Source organism: Staurois parvus, unplaced genomic scaffold, assembly GCF_062004578.1.
Source record: "Staurois parvus isolate SC_StPar_1 unplaced genomic scaffold, SC_StPar_1.0 ptg000019l, whole genome shotgun sequence".
Classification (NCBI taxonomy): Eukaryota; Metazoa; Chordata; class Amphibia; order Anura; family Ranidae; genus Staurois; species Staurois parvus.
Genome location: NW_028317815.1, coordinates 20,943,147 through 20,959,473, shown reverse-complemented (window position 1 = coordinate 20,959,473; position 16,327 = coordinate 20,943,147). Strand labels below are relative to the sequence as shown.

The 16,327-nt window shown below is 43.0% G+C and overlaps 1 protein-coding gene across 2 annotated transcripts in view; it reads left to right on the top strand.

Moving 5' to 3' along the window:
* GSAP (gamma-secretase activating protein) overlaps positions 1 to 16,327 on the top strand; it is a 117,517-nt gene that overhangs the window by 44,442 nt on the left and 56,748 nt on the right. For both annotated transcript variants that reach the window (XM_089685686.1, XM_089685694.1), the window contains 5 exons: positions 1,005 to 1,064; positions 6,577 to 6,617; positions 11,805 to 11,893; positions 13,557 to 13,634; positions 15,264 to 15,347. In XM_089685686.1, coding sequence (XP_089541812.1) covers positions 1,005 to 1,064; positions 6,577 to 6,617; positions 11,805 to 11,893; positions 13,557 to 13,634; positions 15,264 to 15,347 — 352 coding nt within the window. The remainder of the gene's footprint in view (positions 1 to 1,004; positions 1,065 to 6,576; positions 6,618 to 11,804; positions 11,894 to 13,556; positions 13,635 to 15,263; positions 15,348 to 16,327) is intronic.

Genomic DNA, 16,327 nt, shown 5'->3' with positions numbered 1-16,327 from the left:
AACGTGTAGCTGTGGTAAATCGAGTTTCAACTATGTCAAATCTCTGCACAATTCTGATTTATAAATGCATGCTTAGGATTCCATTGGACAGCATGAACCGTTACAAATGTGACTGAAGAAACCATTTCTGAATGTTTATTGAATTTAAGAGTTTGTCTGCTTGGGTCTCATTTTTATTTGGTTTAGTTTTAATAATTTTAAGTTTATAAATACATATTCTGTAGAAAGTCCATACTCCTTTACAAATTGACTACTTGTGATGGGTAAAATTGCAGTACTTCTGTACTACCTCTGCACAGAATTATTAAAAAAAAATAAAAAAAAATTGAACAATGTACTAGTTTGTTTTTCTGAAGGACACGGCAGTAACGCTGTCATAGATCTGTTATTGTAAGGTACAGTATTTAATTTGTACATTAGATGTAATTTAGAATATAACCTCAACGGACCAGATTCACCGCTGAGCAAGCGGATCTGCTGACGTGTTTGTCCCTCGTGAAAGGGGCTTTCTTCTAGCACCAGAACTCACATTAAACTCTAAACTGGTAACCTGAAGAGCAAGGGTATTGAACTAAAGTTTACAGAGGTCCAATCCAGTAAAATTTCCTTCCAGCAGAGGTCCAAATCGCATGTTTGTGCGAAGACCCAGCTCTTCCTTATATCACAGTCCTGTTCTTACATCAGTGTCCTCAGTCCTCCGCACATCAGTCTTCAGTTTTCCCTTCACATTAGTGTTCTTGCATCCCCTTCACATCACCCCCACCCCCTTCACAGTAGTGTACTGAATCCCCTTTTTATAACACCCCCCCTTTATTCACAACAGGGTCGTAAACCCTCTTTCAGATCATCACCCCCTTCCTTTTACAGTACATCACCCTCCTACAGCACCCTCACATCAAGATCCACCCCCCCCCCCCCCCAGCACTGCCTCCTTTTACAGCCCCCCCACAGCACTAGCCTCCTAAGTGATTTGTTCCTTTTTTTTTTTTTTTTCTTTTTTATAGCATTCAAGTAGCGTTTTACACTGCGTCCAGTTTTACCCAGATGAAAGTTTTAAGTATGTTGTAAGTATTACTGTTTTCAAAGAATTTCTCTTTTTTTTCACTGCAGGTTTATACTCGCTGTACTTAACTTGTAAGCATTGCTAAGAATTTGGGATTTGGAGAACATACAGCTTTCATATATTAGATTTTATTTATTTTTATTTTTTTAATACAGAAAAGTGGTGTTTAAGAATTCACCCAATCTTTGTGAGGAAATTGAACTATGTAATGGGATGTTATTGAGCAGAAAAAAAAAATTCATAGGATGTGGCAGTTAGTTAAGCGTTTACTGAACCCTACTTACCATGTCATCACACATTTTAGGAAGATGCATAGCTGAAATTCCGTGGTTAGAGCACTATAACAGGAAAAACTTTGTTTCCATTCAAAAACATTTTGTCGCAAACTGTAGTGCGTTACAAATCAAAATGACATATGATATAAATATCCCATAGCAAAACTTAAGATGTGGTTTGTAAGGATTGTATGCTATTCTTGCTATAATGTCTCATGTTGGGTTTTTCTAACTTTCCAAGTGGTCATTGCTTCAATATTGGTTTTAAACACCCTAGGCAAATATTGGCTTTAAACACCCTGGGAAGACTTTACTTTATATTGTATAATTGCAATTTCAAGAACATAACTTTTCATTTTCTGTGGTTTTCACATATTTAAAGCAATTTTTCAGGATTACATCTTGACTATTATCATGGTTAATAACTTTACATAAGATTTAAATATTCATAAGGTGCTACATAATCCTAGACCGTTTTATGTTAATGATTGTTAATCTAGAGATCATAGCGTTTCAAAACAAATTTATATTACTTGGTAATCAGGGAAGGACTGACAACTCATGGGCCCCCGGGCAGTAAGAGATAATGGGGCCCCCTGTTCCCCCGCCTACACTCAAGGCACACCCCCACAACACTCTACCTACATATTGCAGCTCAGCTGCATAGAAGGGGCATTTAAATATTTACTGCAGCAAAGTCTGCATGAATGTTCCCAGCTTCTTTCTGTAGAAGCCACTGGGCACTTCCAGGTTTAAAGATGGCTGCCATGTTGGGGAAGTAAAAGAGAGAGGGGAGTGAGAGGGTGAAAAGGAGGAGGGGTGTGAGAGAGAGAGAGAGCAAGAGGGGGAGGAGTGAGGGAGAGAGAGGAAGGGATGAGAGAGGAGGGGTGTGTACAAATGTTTTATTATTTTTTTTTTTTCAAAATGCTTTTGGGTGGCCAGTGGATAGTGTCAGTAGAGCAATGGTGTGGGTGTCAGAATTTTAAAATTTTTATTATCTAATTTTTAATTATTTTTTACAATTTATTTCTGTATTTTTTTCACAATTATTTTGTGGGGGCAGTGGACAGTGTCAGTAGGGAGGAAGTTAGGGAGGGAATGGATAGAGGAAGAAAGGGGAGGGAAGGAAGAAAGGGGAGGAAGGAAGGAAGAAAAGGGAGTGAATAGATGAAGGTAGGAAGGAAGGAAAAAGGAGAGAGGGGAGGAAGGAAGGAGAGGGAAGGAAGGGTGGGAGGAAAGACTGAAGGGAGGGGATGAAGGAAGGGAAGGAAGAAAAGGGAGGGAATAGGTGGAGGAAGGAATGAATGAATGAAAGAAAGAAAAAATGGATGGCCAAAGTAATGAAGGTAAAGGAAGGAAAGGGAGGGAAGGGAGGAAGGAAGGAGGGAAGGAAATGAAAGGAGGGGAGGGAGGAGATGGAGGAAGGAAAGAATGAAGGGAGGGGATGGAGGAAGGAAGAAAAGGGAGGGAATGGATAGAGGAAGGAAGGAAATGGATGGATGAAGGAAGGAAGAAAAGGGAGTGAGGAAGGGAATGGATGAAGGAAAGAAGGGAAGGAAGTAAGAGGAGGGAGGGAGGGAATGGATTAAGGAAGGAAGGAAGGAATGAAGGAGTTTGAGGGAAGGAATGAAGAAAGGGGAGGGAAGGAAAGAATGAAGGGAGGGGGTGGAGGAAGGAAGAAAAGGGAGGGGGTGGAGGAAGGAAGAAAAGGGAGGGAATGGATGGAGGAAGGGAAGGAAGGGAGAGAGGAAGGAAAGAAAGGAGAGAGGTAATGGATGGAGGAGGGAAGGAAGGAGGGGTGGGAGGAAAGAATGGAGTGGATGAAGGGAAGGAAGGAAGAAAAGAGAGGAAATGGATGGAGGAATGAAGGAAGGAAAAAAATGGATGGACAAAGTAATGACGGTAAAGGAGGGGAGGAAGGAAGGAAATGAAAGGAGGGCAGGAAGGAAAGAATGAAGGGAAGGGATGGAGGAAGGAAGAAAATGGAGGAAGGAAGGAAGAAAAGGGAGGGAGGGAATGGAGGAAGGGATGAAGGGGGGGGGAAGGAATGAAGGGAAGGGAAGAAAAGGGAATGGATTGAGGGAGGGAATGGATGCAGGAAGGAAGGAAATGGAGGCAAAATTAAGGAAAAGGAGGGAAGGAAGGATGGAAATGAAAGGAGGGGACGGAGGCAGGAAGGAAATGAAAGGAGGGGAGGGAGGAAAGAATGAAGGAAGGAAGGGAGGGAGGGGATAGAGGAAGGCATGGAGGGAGGAAGGGAGAAAGGAAGGAAGGACTGGAGGAAGGGGAGGGAAGGAGGAAATGAGGAAGGAATAATTGAAGGATGAGGAGGGAGGGAAGGAAAAAATGAAGGGAGGGGATAGAGGAAAGAATGAAGGTAAGGAAGAAGAGGGAGGGAATGTAGGAAGGAAGGAAAGAAGAAAATGGATGGAGGAAGGAATGAATGAAGGGGAGGGAAGGAAGGAAGAAAAGGAGGGATAAAATGAAGGAAGGAAAGAAGGGGAGGGAGGGAGAGCGAAAGGAAGGGAGAGAGGGAGGGAAGGAAGGAAAGAATAAAGGGAAGGGATGGAGGAATGAAGAAAAGGGATGGAAGGAAGGAAATGGATGGAGGAAGGAATGAAGGAAGGGGAAGGAAGGAAGAAAAGGGAGGGAGGGAATGGATGAAGGAAGGAAAGAAGGGAGGGAAGGAAGAAAAGGGAGGGAAGGAATGAAGGAGGGGTGGGAAGGAGGAAGGAAGGAAATGAAAGGGATGGGAGGAAAGAATGAATGAAGGAAGGGGATGGAGGAAGGAAGAAAGGGAGGGAAGGAATGGATGGAGGGAGGAATGGATGGGAGAGAGAGAGCGAAGGGAGAGCGAGACAGAGAGGGAGAGAGAGAGGGGGAGGGAGTGGGAGAGAGAGGGAAGAAATGAAGGAAATTAAAGGAGGGATGGGAGGAAAGAATGAAAGGAGGGGAGGGATGAAAGAATGAAGGGAGGGGATGGAGGAAGGAAGGAATGGATGGGAGAGAGAGAGAGAGTGAGAAAGATAGAGAGTGGGAGGGAGGGGAGGGAAAGAGAGGGGGGAGAGGGGAAGGAAGAGAGAGAGAGAGGGGGGAGTGAGGGGGGGAGAGAGAGAGGGGGGGAAGAAGAGAGAGAGAAAACATTCAAAAGCATCACAGAGCTGCCGGCTGATCTGGACAGGGGAGGCAGAGCAGATCCTCTCTCCTCTGCTCTGCCGTGGAGGATGGGGGGAGGGGCTGGACACTGTCAGAGAAGATGAGGCATCAGAGACCTGTGAGGGGGGGGAGATGAGGAGCACAGAGGGGGGGCCCAGGAGGGAAATCCGTTGCACAGTCAGCGATAATCGGTGCAGTGCAGGGACAGTGACAGCACCGATCTCCCTGCATGAATTTCAGCAAGGCAGCTGGAAGCCTCCCCTCCCGTCACCCGACTCACTCTGCCACCACATGAAGTGACAGGTGAGCTACTTCTGGGTCGAGATCTGAGACTGTCTCCTCCTCCGCTCCCCACACTGTCACTGGACAGTGATCCTCTCACGGGCCCCCTACTGACCCCGGGCCCTTGGGAAATGCCCGAATGGACAGTCCACCTCTGTTGGTAATATGTCTGAACCACAGAATAATAACTCATCTGCATGTTTGGATTATCATGTTATATATACAACTATTATCTATAAAACAAAATTTTATTAAGCATTTGCCCATGTTACAAATAAGTATATTTTCTGTTTGGGAAAAGTGCAATGACCATTCAGTAGGCACAATATTGTTGGTTTAAAAAATTAAAGCAACTTATCAAAGGGTACAGAAAACAAAATGACCCTGCAGGTTTATGGTGTCCACTATTCATTGTCAAATGCTACTTTTAGCTTTCTTGCATGGTATTCTGATTTGCTGTTGCAAAGCAAATGGCAACATGGAACTTGTGAGTTTTTGAAACACCAGTTTCCCAACCTCCTGCCGGCCATGATGCAGTGCTGGTAAATGTTTATGAAGTGTGATCGATATCACATGAGCTGATGAGTGAGGGGACGTGCCTATCCATATGAAAATATAGCTTTCTGAAAACCTTAAGTTACTGTTTATGATTGGAGGATGCTTGTTGGGACACTGCAGGGTCACTTTCCTTTTTGTAATCCCACAACAGATGTATATTTTCTTTAATTTATTATGCTCAACATGGGCAAGGTGTGTGGGTTTTTTTTCTTTAATTTGTTTATTTTACTAGGCAGTATGTCTATTTAATAGCAGTTAAATTTAAAGTGGTTGTAAGTGTGTGTGTTTTGTTTTTTTTAATTAAAATACCAAATATAGTAGACTTATCTGCTCTCTACAATTGTAATGCACAGAGGGGCCTCCAACATCTTCTTTTGGGATCCCCACGCCAGCATTTAGTCTTTTCCTCAACCATAGGAAATGCCTTCCTATGAGGGTGCATGTGCAGGCTCACTCCTGAGCCAGGATGTGTGCGCCCATAGACACACATAGCATGTCTTGGCTTCACACCCCCGTTCCTCCTCAAAGGATTTGATTGACAGCAGCAGGAGCCGATGGCTCCCATTGCTGTCTCTGTACCTCTGAGGGCAGGGAGGTCGATCCAGCGCTGCTGCAGCTGGCCATAATGCTGGATCAATACAGGACTAATTGCTAATTATTTAGGGATGCAAGGGGCCGATACATTTACTAGGACATTTTTACCTTAATACAGGAAATGCATTGAGGTAAAAAAATCTGTTGCCTTTGCAAATGCTTTAATATCTTAAATCGACTGGTCTCTGTATAAAAAAAAAAAGGCAACAAATCTCTTATTAAATGTTCATTACATGTAGTAAGAAAAAATATGTTCAGTTCATGAGCTGCTAAAGTGGGAAACCTCATAGTAGTGGTTGGGGGTCCCAGTTTTCTTTGTACATAAGGGCCTGTGTTGAGGGGCTTTTGTTTGTGTCACATGGGTTTTTCTGAAAAAAAAAAAAAACTGCTAAAATGCAGGTCAAATGCATCTGTCAAAGAATTCTGAATAATCTCAGAAGTATTTCAAACTGATGCTATCAGTGCAAGTCCTTGGTTTTAAAGTTCTCTTCTGGTACTTCAGTGTTTGGGCACATTTGGCATGTCTCATCTTTATTTGTAGTGAAAGATAGTAGCATATGGGGACAATTGGCTTCCATTGTAATAATGAATTAAAAGTGTCTTATTAATTGAGCTGGAAAACTTACAATTTACTTTTTTTTTCTGAAGCTAGAAGTTGCTCTTGAAATTTCTCTTGCTGGTGGAGTAAGGCAAGTATCATTTTTTAAATCTGTGTCTTCTTTTAGTCCAGTAGTTGTCTACAGTGAAATGACCAGCGGAAACAACATACCATTTACTTTCAAGCTACATTCACACCTTTACATTTTTGTGCAGTACCTATAAGGCACATTTGTAATGCGCTACATTAGGGCAACAAAGCTAAACCTAGGGAGATTGTCTTATTTTGGTTTTTTTATTTTGTATTTTTCTTTGAATGGTAGACAAACATCTGCAGCAGATGGAATAATAATGAAATGTAATTTACTTTGCTTATTTGAATAGAAACCTGAGTCCTCGAGGCTAATGATAACTTGCTAGCTGTTTAACTGGCATGCCGAGCTTCTTCCTTCAGTGCTTTAAGTCAATGAGCCAGACAGACCAAGCATACAGCTAAGAATTTTGGACTTTTATCATCATCTTATTTGTTCCAGGTCAGGAGACTTAGAAAGTGTTAAAGCCAATGGGTCAGCATGGGACTGCCAGGCAACTGTCACAGCCAGAAGGAGATCAGCAATGACAGCACTCTTATTTCTCTCATGTCATGTTTCCTTAAGGCTCTTGGAGCTAATGCGTGAAAAGTTTGCAAACAGAAAATTTCTTGCTGCTTATAGCAAACAATTAGAATTGTTTAGTTAATAGGCCTGAACTACAAAATTTTAAAAGTTGGATCCTGATTTGTTGCTGCGAGCTGCAAGATGTTTTTTAATCACATACTTTTTCTACCTCCGCCTCAGGTGCTTGCCATACACTTATCAATGTGATTTATACTGTAACTTGGATAATAGCTACCTAGAAATTAAGTATGCTAAACAAAATAAAGATGGTTTTTATAAAAAAAAAAGATCAGCCAGTCTTTATGGAAAAATCCAGTCAGATTCAGCTAGTTCAATCCTTTTTCCTTTGTGCTGTCAAATGGTAATTAACCAAAAGATCATTTTAAAAGATCAAGCCTAGAACTGATTTAGTGATTTGTTGCACATATATTGCACATATATTCTGAATCAATTTCACTTTGAATATTTTTTTTAGGAGCAACATAAAATTCTTCCTAAGCCACCTGTCTTATTCAAAGTCTAAGCACGCCATGTGAATATGGTATTAAGGGCAACCTGTTGCTGTAATTTTAAAAGAAGAGGGGGAATACTTGCCTCTCATGCTCCACAGGCCTCTCCATTCCTGAAAAAGTACCCTCTAAAGTCTGCTGGGAGGCCTATGCTTCTATCACTTTTGGGATGGTTTATCACCTGGGTCCCCTGCACACTCACTGGTTAATCCTGTTGACCTGCACATCACTGCAGGAGACAGTAGTGATGAGGAGGTCAGCAAGAGCAACCAGAGGGAGCCACGAGGGACCCCAGCGAAAGACATTACCAGAAGTCATTACCAGTTTCCCACCAGACTTCGGGGTACGATTTCTCAAGAACCGAGCCAAATTCAAGGGCAGACGAGGTACGCATTCCATATCTTACTTTACAAGCAGTGCTTGACTTAAAAAAAAAAAAAAAAAAGTTAGTAAAGCAGAAGGGCCCCTTGAAACTGGCCGTTCATTCTCTAAAGTACTCTTAAAATCCATTTGTTCAGTAAATTAGTTTGTATACTGAAGTAAACGCAGCTAGTTTGCTTCTTTAACCATTACTTTCACAGTAATGGTATATTCTGTGACTACCAGTTTCAAGATACAGTATGTAGTGTGTCAGGAATGGACTGGCCAGCAATAGTGGGACTCATCTGCCTTATGAGCTGCAGTACCAGGGCTGGCCAGCGGGTGCTCCCAGCAATCAGAGACTCAACCTTGCAGCCAGTCAAACACCTGGAACTAATTATACTGGTGTATTTAAGGGACATTCAGACCTGCAGACTCTGCCTTGGTATGTGTTTTTCCTGGGCCCTGTATCTTGTAAACCTGCATTCCTGTTCCTGTCTTGTTGCTGACCCTGCTTGATTCTGACCTCTGCTGACTTCTCCTGTTCTGATCCCTGGCTTGTGACCCTGACCATCCCTCTGCCTGACCTTCTGTACCATGCTGCCCGCTACCTGCTGAACCTGGCCTGTGACCCCGACCATTCTCCGCTTGCTCCCCCTGTACCTACCTGCCCGATTGATATTGACCCGGCCTGCCTGACGACGCTTGCATTGTATGTACTGTTATTTGTGGGTGGTTGGTTTGGTTTGTTTGCACTGTGTTATGTTTTAGTATTGCACTGCGTTTATGTTTGTATTGTTAGTGTTAATAAATTATATTGTTTATAACATATCTGAAGTCTGCATTTCCCTGCGTCAGTCACATACCTCTGGTCACACCCGGGAGCCCTGACATTACACCAAGGCCAATCCTGACCAGAAGTGGCTGCACAGGGAAGGCATCTTGGTTTGTTGATGGGAAGGATGGATCTTGATGAGGTTGTGTATTTATATCTGCTAGTGTTTGATGACAGAGAGTATGCTTATCAAACTCTGAAGGAGTATCCCCGGGATGAACTGCTAGAATGTATACGGCTCACTCATGTTCTAGTAGATCAGGGAACAGAATTCTCTGAGGTGCAGCCATTGATTCAGGTTTGTGCGGAGTTGGTTTCATCTGGTACCCCCGAATGCAGGGATGAATTTTTGCCGCCATTTACCGACCTACCGACCAGGTAGAGTCCCTGGTGTGGTTATTAGAGGATGATGTGGATTGCTTCTTGGAGCATTATGCTGCATGTTCACCACAGATACTAAGAGATTGTATAAACGCAGTGCAGTCTTTGGTCAGACAGGCTTTGTGTAAGCCCAGCTTTGTTCAACTCATACTGCAGACATGGACAGATTTGTTGCACCCAGCCTCAGTCAGCCTACAAAAACCCAGTCCTGCTTCTAATCTATTTCCTCAAAGCTCTATTCCTGCATTCCCAACAGCTCCTCCTGCCCTGCTATCTACCGCATGTCAGTACCCTGTTCCCACTCGCTGCACCTATCCTGCCTTTAACCCTGTAAAAAAGCCCTCTGTAGCAACTGCTCCCTCCTCTGTTCCATCCTCCAGCTCTTCTCTGTCTCCAGCTGCTCCATTCGTTTGCAGACCTGCGTTTACTTGCAGTGCTCCAGTAGTTAAAACCAGAAAAAAGCGAAAATTCTTTCCAACCAGTACCATCCTGCCAGTATCCAAACCGGTGAGCCTGCCGTCTGAGAACCTGCCTTCCGTGGTTCAGCCTGATGCCTCTCTTCAGCCTGATGCCTCTCTTCAGCCTGATGCCTCTCTTCAGCCTGATGCCTCTCTTCAGCCTGATGCCTCTCTTCAGCCTGATGCCTCTACTCAGCCGGATGCTTCTACTCAGCCGGATGCCTCTACCCAGCATAATGAACTGATCCAGCCTGATGATCCTATTAGGCCAGTTGACTCGATGCCCGCTGTTGATCCAGATGATCCGGTACCTGATCCGGTGCCCGCTGTCGTGCCAGTTGACTCGATGCCCGCTGTTCCGCCAGTTGACTCGGTGCCCGCAGTCTTGCCAGACGACTCGGTGCCCGCAGTCTTGCCAGACGGCTCGGTGCCCGCAGTCTTGCCAGACGGCTCGGTGCCCGCAGTCTTGCCAGACGGCTCGGTGCCCGCAGTCTTGCCAGACGGCTCGGTGCCCGCAGTCTTGCCAGACGGCTCGGTGCCCGCAGTCTTGCCAGACGGCTCGGTGCCCGCAGTCTTGCCAGACGGCTCGGTGCCCGCAGTCTTGCCAGACGGCTCGGTGCCCGCAGTCTTGCCAGACAGCTCGGTGCCCGCAGTCTTGCCAGACGACTCGGTGCCCGCAGTCTTGCCAGACGACTCGGTGCCCGCAGTCTTGCCAGTTGACTCAGAGCCCACTGTCATGCCTGGTGACTCGGTGCCCGCCGCTCCGCCTGGGGGCCCGAGACCTGTTGCCCCGCCTGGGGGTCCGGCGCCCGCCGCTCCGCCTGGGGGCCCGATGCCCGTCGCCCCTCCTAGGGGCCCGATGCCTGTCGCCCCGCCCGGTGGCCCGGTGCCTGCTGCTCCGCCCGGTGGCCCGCTGTCTGCTGCTCCGCCTGGTAATCCGATGTGCCTCTGCCCGGAGTCCAGCCCGACGTGCCTCTGCCCGGAGTCCAGCCCGACGTGCCTCTGCCCGGAGTCCAGCCCGACGTGCCTCTGCCCGGAGTCCAGCCCGACGTGCCTCTGCCCGGAGTCCAGCCCGACGTGCCTCTGCCCGGAGTCCAGCCCGACGTGCCTCTGCCCGGAGTCCAGCCCGACGTGCCTCTGCCCGGAGTCCAGCCCGACGTGCCTCTGCCCGGAGTCCAGCCCGACGTGCCTCTGCCCGGAGTCCAGCCCGACGTGCCTCTGCCCGGAGTCCAGCCCGACGTGCCTCTGCCCGGAGTGCCGCTGCCCGGAGTCCTGCCCGGTGTGCCAGTCTTTGATATCCCGCCAGTTACCAGACCCGGGCGGTGGAACATTTTGCCCAGCTAGGACTGTTTGGAGCGTCCTGAGGCCGCTACTTGATGGGGGGGTACTGTCAGGAATGGACTGGCCAGCAATAGTGGGACTCACCTGCCTTATGAGCTGCAGTACCAGGGCTGGCCAGCGGGTGCTCCCAGCAATCAGAGACTCAGCCTTGCAGCCAGTCAAACACCTGGAACTAATTATACTGGTGTATTTAAGGGACATTCAGACCTGCAGACTCTGCCTTGGTGTGTGTTTTTCCTGGGCCCTGTATCTTGTAAACCTGCGTTCCTGTTCCTGTCTTGTTGCTGACCCCGCTTGATTCTGACCTCTGCTGACTTCTCCTGTTCTGATCCCTGGCTTGTGACCCTGACCATCCCTCTGCCTGACCCTCTGTACCATGCTGCCCGCTACCTGCTGAACCTGGCCTGTGACCCCGACCATTCTCCGCTTGCTCCCCCTGTACCTACCTGCCCGATTGATATTGACCTGACCTGCCTGACGACGCTTGCATTGTATGTACTGTTATCTGTGGGTGGTTGGTTTGGTTTGTTTGCACTGTGTTATGTTTTAGTATTGCACTGCGTTTATGTTTGTATTGTTGGTGTTAATAAATTATATTGTTTATAACATATCTGAAGTCTGCGTTTCCCTGCATCAGTCACATACCTCTGGTCGCACCCGGGAGCCCTGACATAGTGATTGATATAGTTATAAGTGACAACTGTTAGTTTAATATCAAAAACATTTTTGTTTATTTTAGCTTGGTCAATATAGGTTATGACCCCCCTGAAGAAAGAGGAAAGGGAAGAGTAAATGCTTCAAATTTACAAGTGTTTACAAATCAGACAGGTAAGATAAAAAAAAGTGCACAAACGAATAAAGAAAATATGCTTTAAAATTTTGGCATATAATATGATTCCAAAAAAGTTAGACAATATGGACTAGTTCATCCAGATTGATAATTGCATTTGCAGGAATGAAAATGAATATTTACTCCTGATGTATGGTTATGTGATGAGTAGACTGCCAAAAAATAGTTACTTTCATAATTTCTACCCTTGATGGGTCATTTGTTTGAAAACAAAACTATCTCTTTAACCACTTGCTGACCGCCAAACATAAAAAAACACCCTGGCTACAAGTGGTTATAATGAGCTCATGGTTGCAGCAATGAACTTGGCATCGTTTTTTACAGCCAGCGATCAGCTGTTCAGTTCAAGTGACTGGAATGGCTCCACAACCACCTGTACACTTTTACTGTAGTGAAAAAAGACAGTTTCTCTGGAAAGTTGGAGACTCAGGCACACCAGATTCCCTCTGTGACTAATGAAGCCAGAAATGACGATTTTATCACTTCCGGTTTCAGTGCTGTAATTCCTGGGCTGCTCCAGTCAAGGAAGCAGCTAATCTTTCACAATCTGTGCGTTGAAGAGCAGGGTAGACAAAGCTATCACGTTTAGGGCTTGTTAGCCCCCTTGTGATAGCAAAAGAATTTAAATGAAAAAAAAAAATGTAATACAGTAAATATTGTAAAATAAAAAAATAAAAGCACCCCCATCCCCTTGCGTATAAGTCCCCAAGTGTATGTAAACAGTGATTACACCACATATGTGAGGTATTGGCACGAATGTCGGAGTGAGGGCAATAATTCTAGGGACATAATTCATGATTATTTCTATACGTTTTCTTTATATAGTAAGTATTTCTGTAATAAGTTTTAGAATTATTTTCATGAGAGCATGCAGTGGACTCTTGACATGTTTGGTATCCATTTACACAACCCAACATCATCTTTAATAGTTCACCAAACATTCAGTACTATATTGTGTTTTCATGCCCTAAAGTTCAACAGCCACCATTTTATTCTCCAGGGCTTCTGCTTTCAAAAAATGTTTGGATGTTTTAATTAATTTTCTTTAAAACATTTCTGCGGACATCAAGTGGTAAATTGAGTTCTTTTGCACCTGCTCCCTTACTATTTATTTTAGTGAAAATTACTCAAGCTGTTTTACATGTATTGGATACATTCAGAAAACGTTTGGATGTGCTTGTTATTGAAAATGTTAGTGACACAAGCGTTCACACACACGTTGAACTATGTGGAGTGGTGTTTTTATTCAACCTTACCAACTTAGAATACAAGTATAAATGTAACAGTTACGGAATATAATGGTGCTATATAAAAGATAACACTAAAAAAGTTTTGTCCTCCTTGAAATGAATTCTTCATATCTAAATTTAGTAAACTTCTAAAAGAACAGTAGTGTTGAACAAATGTCCTGCTGTGGGCCCCAGCACCACCTATGGCCACAGTTACAACTTTTATTCTGGTGATACTTTTATATAGGTTTATACAGGATTTGTGTTTTAGTTCAGTTTTGCCCCTTTTTATACGGTGTATATGTAGATCTACTTCCATGATATTTGATGTAGATTCCTGTAAAGTAGAAATGTATTTGTAATGTCCTTTTGTGATCAGCTAAATAACCATTTTTTTTTCTTTATTAAATAGGTGGTTTGTGTCTGTTTTACTATCAACCACCAAAAGAATCACAAGACATCACTTACACAGTAACATTTTTACATAAAGGTGATAAAAAGAAAATGTTCAATATTCAGTGTTCTAAAACTGTGCTTACAATGTCTAATGCCAGATTTTCACTGTGTGGTAATGTCTTTGTCCCTAATATTTTTTTTCTTGAATAAAATTCCTGCAATATACAGTAAATACGTCTTTCGCATGCATCAGATGAGCTTATAGTCCAATGTTCTAAGTCACACAAACACAAGACAAAACATGTTCTAAGCACATTAAAGCAGAAATCATGTGTTTGTTTTTTTTTTTTTTTTCTTTAGGGTATGACTGAAACTAGAGTATTTAGAGGAAACCCACAGACCACAGAGATCTTACAAAAACTAAGCACAATATACACAGGCCTATTCTGCAGCTGTGAGATTTTAATAAAACAATCAAAACATAGCACATTTATTTAACAAGCTCAATTGAAAAGGTCATGGATAGTGTAGTCTTTGTTTAATTCTTAAGAAATCCAAGTGTCCATCTTTTAAGACAATTTTCAGTACTAATATTAAAGGTGTATGTAAAAGTTAACATATTTTATATTAGTCATATACTGTATGTACATGCTTCTTTTTATATAAAAATATATATGCAGACATTTATTGCATCACTTCCTCTAAACCTTGCAAGATTTGGAATCACAATTCTCTCTCAGGTTATTACCTGACATAAAATTAATGATAAAAAGTACATAAAAAAAAAAAAGTTTGCATGAATATGCAAGTGATACTTGCACACTTCAAGTCCGCCACCAAGGATGATGGCAGACCAGTCTTTAGTGAGCTAGCTTTGGTGTGATTGCAAAGATCTAGTTGCAGCTTAAGATTTTCCAAGTGGCCAGAAGGGAGTTCCTGAGAAACATAGTCCTATTGATTCTTTGTAGTCTTACATAAATGGTTTTAGTGGGGTTTTTTTTTCTCTTTTTCATAAATTTTTTCAGACTGAAGTGAATAATGAAACATCCAGCATTACACAGCAGAAATAAAAATGTAGTGCAATTATATAAATAAAGGCAGAAACTTAAGCTCGATAGGCGTGAACAATTATGTACAGAGCTATACAGCTTAGGGATGCATAGTATTCAAAAATTACCATGTGAGATACAAAGATATTATACTGATGTCTCAGTATTATCAGTCTGCATTTTGTAGTTGAGTTAAAGGGAATGGTATTATGAGGGAAAAAGGTGAAGTGTGTATAATGGTCCATCCATATTGCAGAGAGTATAAAGGTAGGAATGGTGGAGATATCAAATTTTAGTGTTTAACCCTCTAGTTTATAGTTAAAGTTCAAATAAGTTTGGGATTTTCAGAGCATGCACTCTTTTATTCTTGGGCCAACTCTTCTGAAATATTTATTTATGTATTTAAAGTGAGTTTTTTTTTTTTTCTTATGACTTTTATATTCATGTTTTTTTTTTTTAATTGTTATAAAGAATAAAATTATAAATATTATCTTTCTTGAAGTGAAACTGTATCTGAGCACCACAAACCAAAAATGCTATTTATGCTTAATATTCAAAACACACTCCTCCATCCATGTGTAATGGATTTTCTGTGTGTCTGTATGCTTTTGCATTCATTATATGTAAACTATTGGATAGATCTTTAATCAAAGCTTGTGTTTTTTTGTTTATAGGATGTAGCAAAACTTTTAAAATTGCAGAACGAATAAAAGACACTAGCAATTGCAAGCTCAAGAGATTATCTTTTATAAATCTAGGTAAGAACAAAAATAGCATAAACTTGTAGCCAGAACATATAACATTTGCCATAGCTTTGCAGGTTTTTATTTTTGATTAGCCTAATTCCCTGTTTTCTGAAGAAAAAAAAAATAAAATAAAGATCCCTTCATCAGATTTATACATTGCAAGGACTTTAGCAAACATCAGTTCAGAGACCCAATGGTTTGCTGTTTTTGTTCAGATTTATAGACCCTCCTCCTTCCTCCAGTAATTTTTCTTAGGACTACTTTGAGCTCTGAGCAGATGGAGAGAGAGATAGATGGAGAGAGAGAGATTTTTAAGTTCAGCTGAAAAAAATTGTTGCAGGGGGCTGTTGCTACATCAACAGAAAACTAGGCAAGGGCATAGGCACCTGGACAAAACAATTGCCACCATAGCGGGCCCAGCTGTCTGGTGCCACAAGCTATATAAACAAAGAATGTAATCAAATTGCCTTTATTATCTTACCAAGTCCACAAAGTACTTGAACTTTGGTGTCTTGGTAAGATGATAAAGGTAATTTGATTACATTATTTGTCTATATGGTTTGTGGTACAAGCCATGTGAGCCCCACTATGGTGGCTGTTTAGTTTTCTGTTGTTTTTATAGGCTTTAATGGCCATCGGTCTACACTTATAATTATAGTGAGTTGGCAAACCACATTGATTCAGATCCCTATGATTTTTATTTATTTGGGGCTTTGCTATCTGCATTGTCACTGCTGATTCACAAGCCCGCTTGTCAATCTGCATCTGTACATACCTAGTCCTGCCCTCTGTATTTTGAATGGGTAGTACTGCATCTAAAAACCCTCCCACTGTGAGCTGCAATGCACAATGGTAGAAAAAAAAAAACCTTCATTGTGCAGCTCCCTCAGCCAGCCCTAAAACCTACCTGAGTTCCATCACAATCCATCTCTGCCCAAGAACCTCAGCCCTCCAGGAACACCCCCTCTTCATTGGCTGAGACAGCAGCTGAG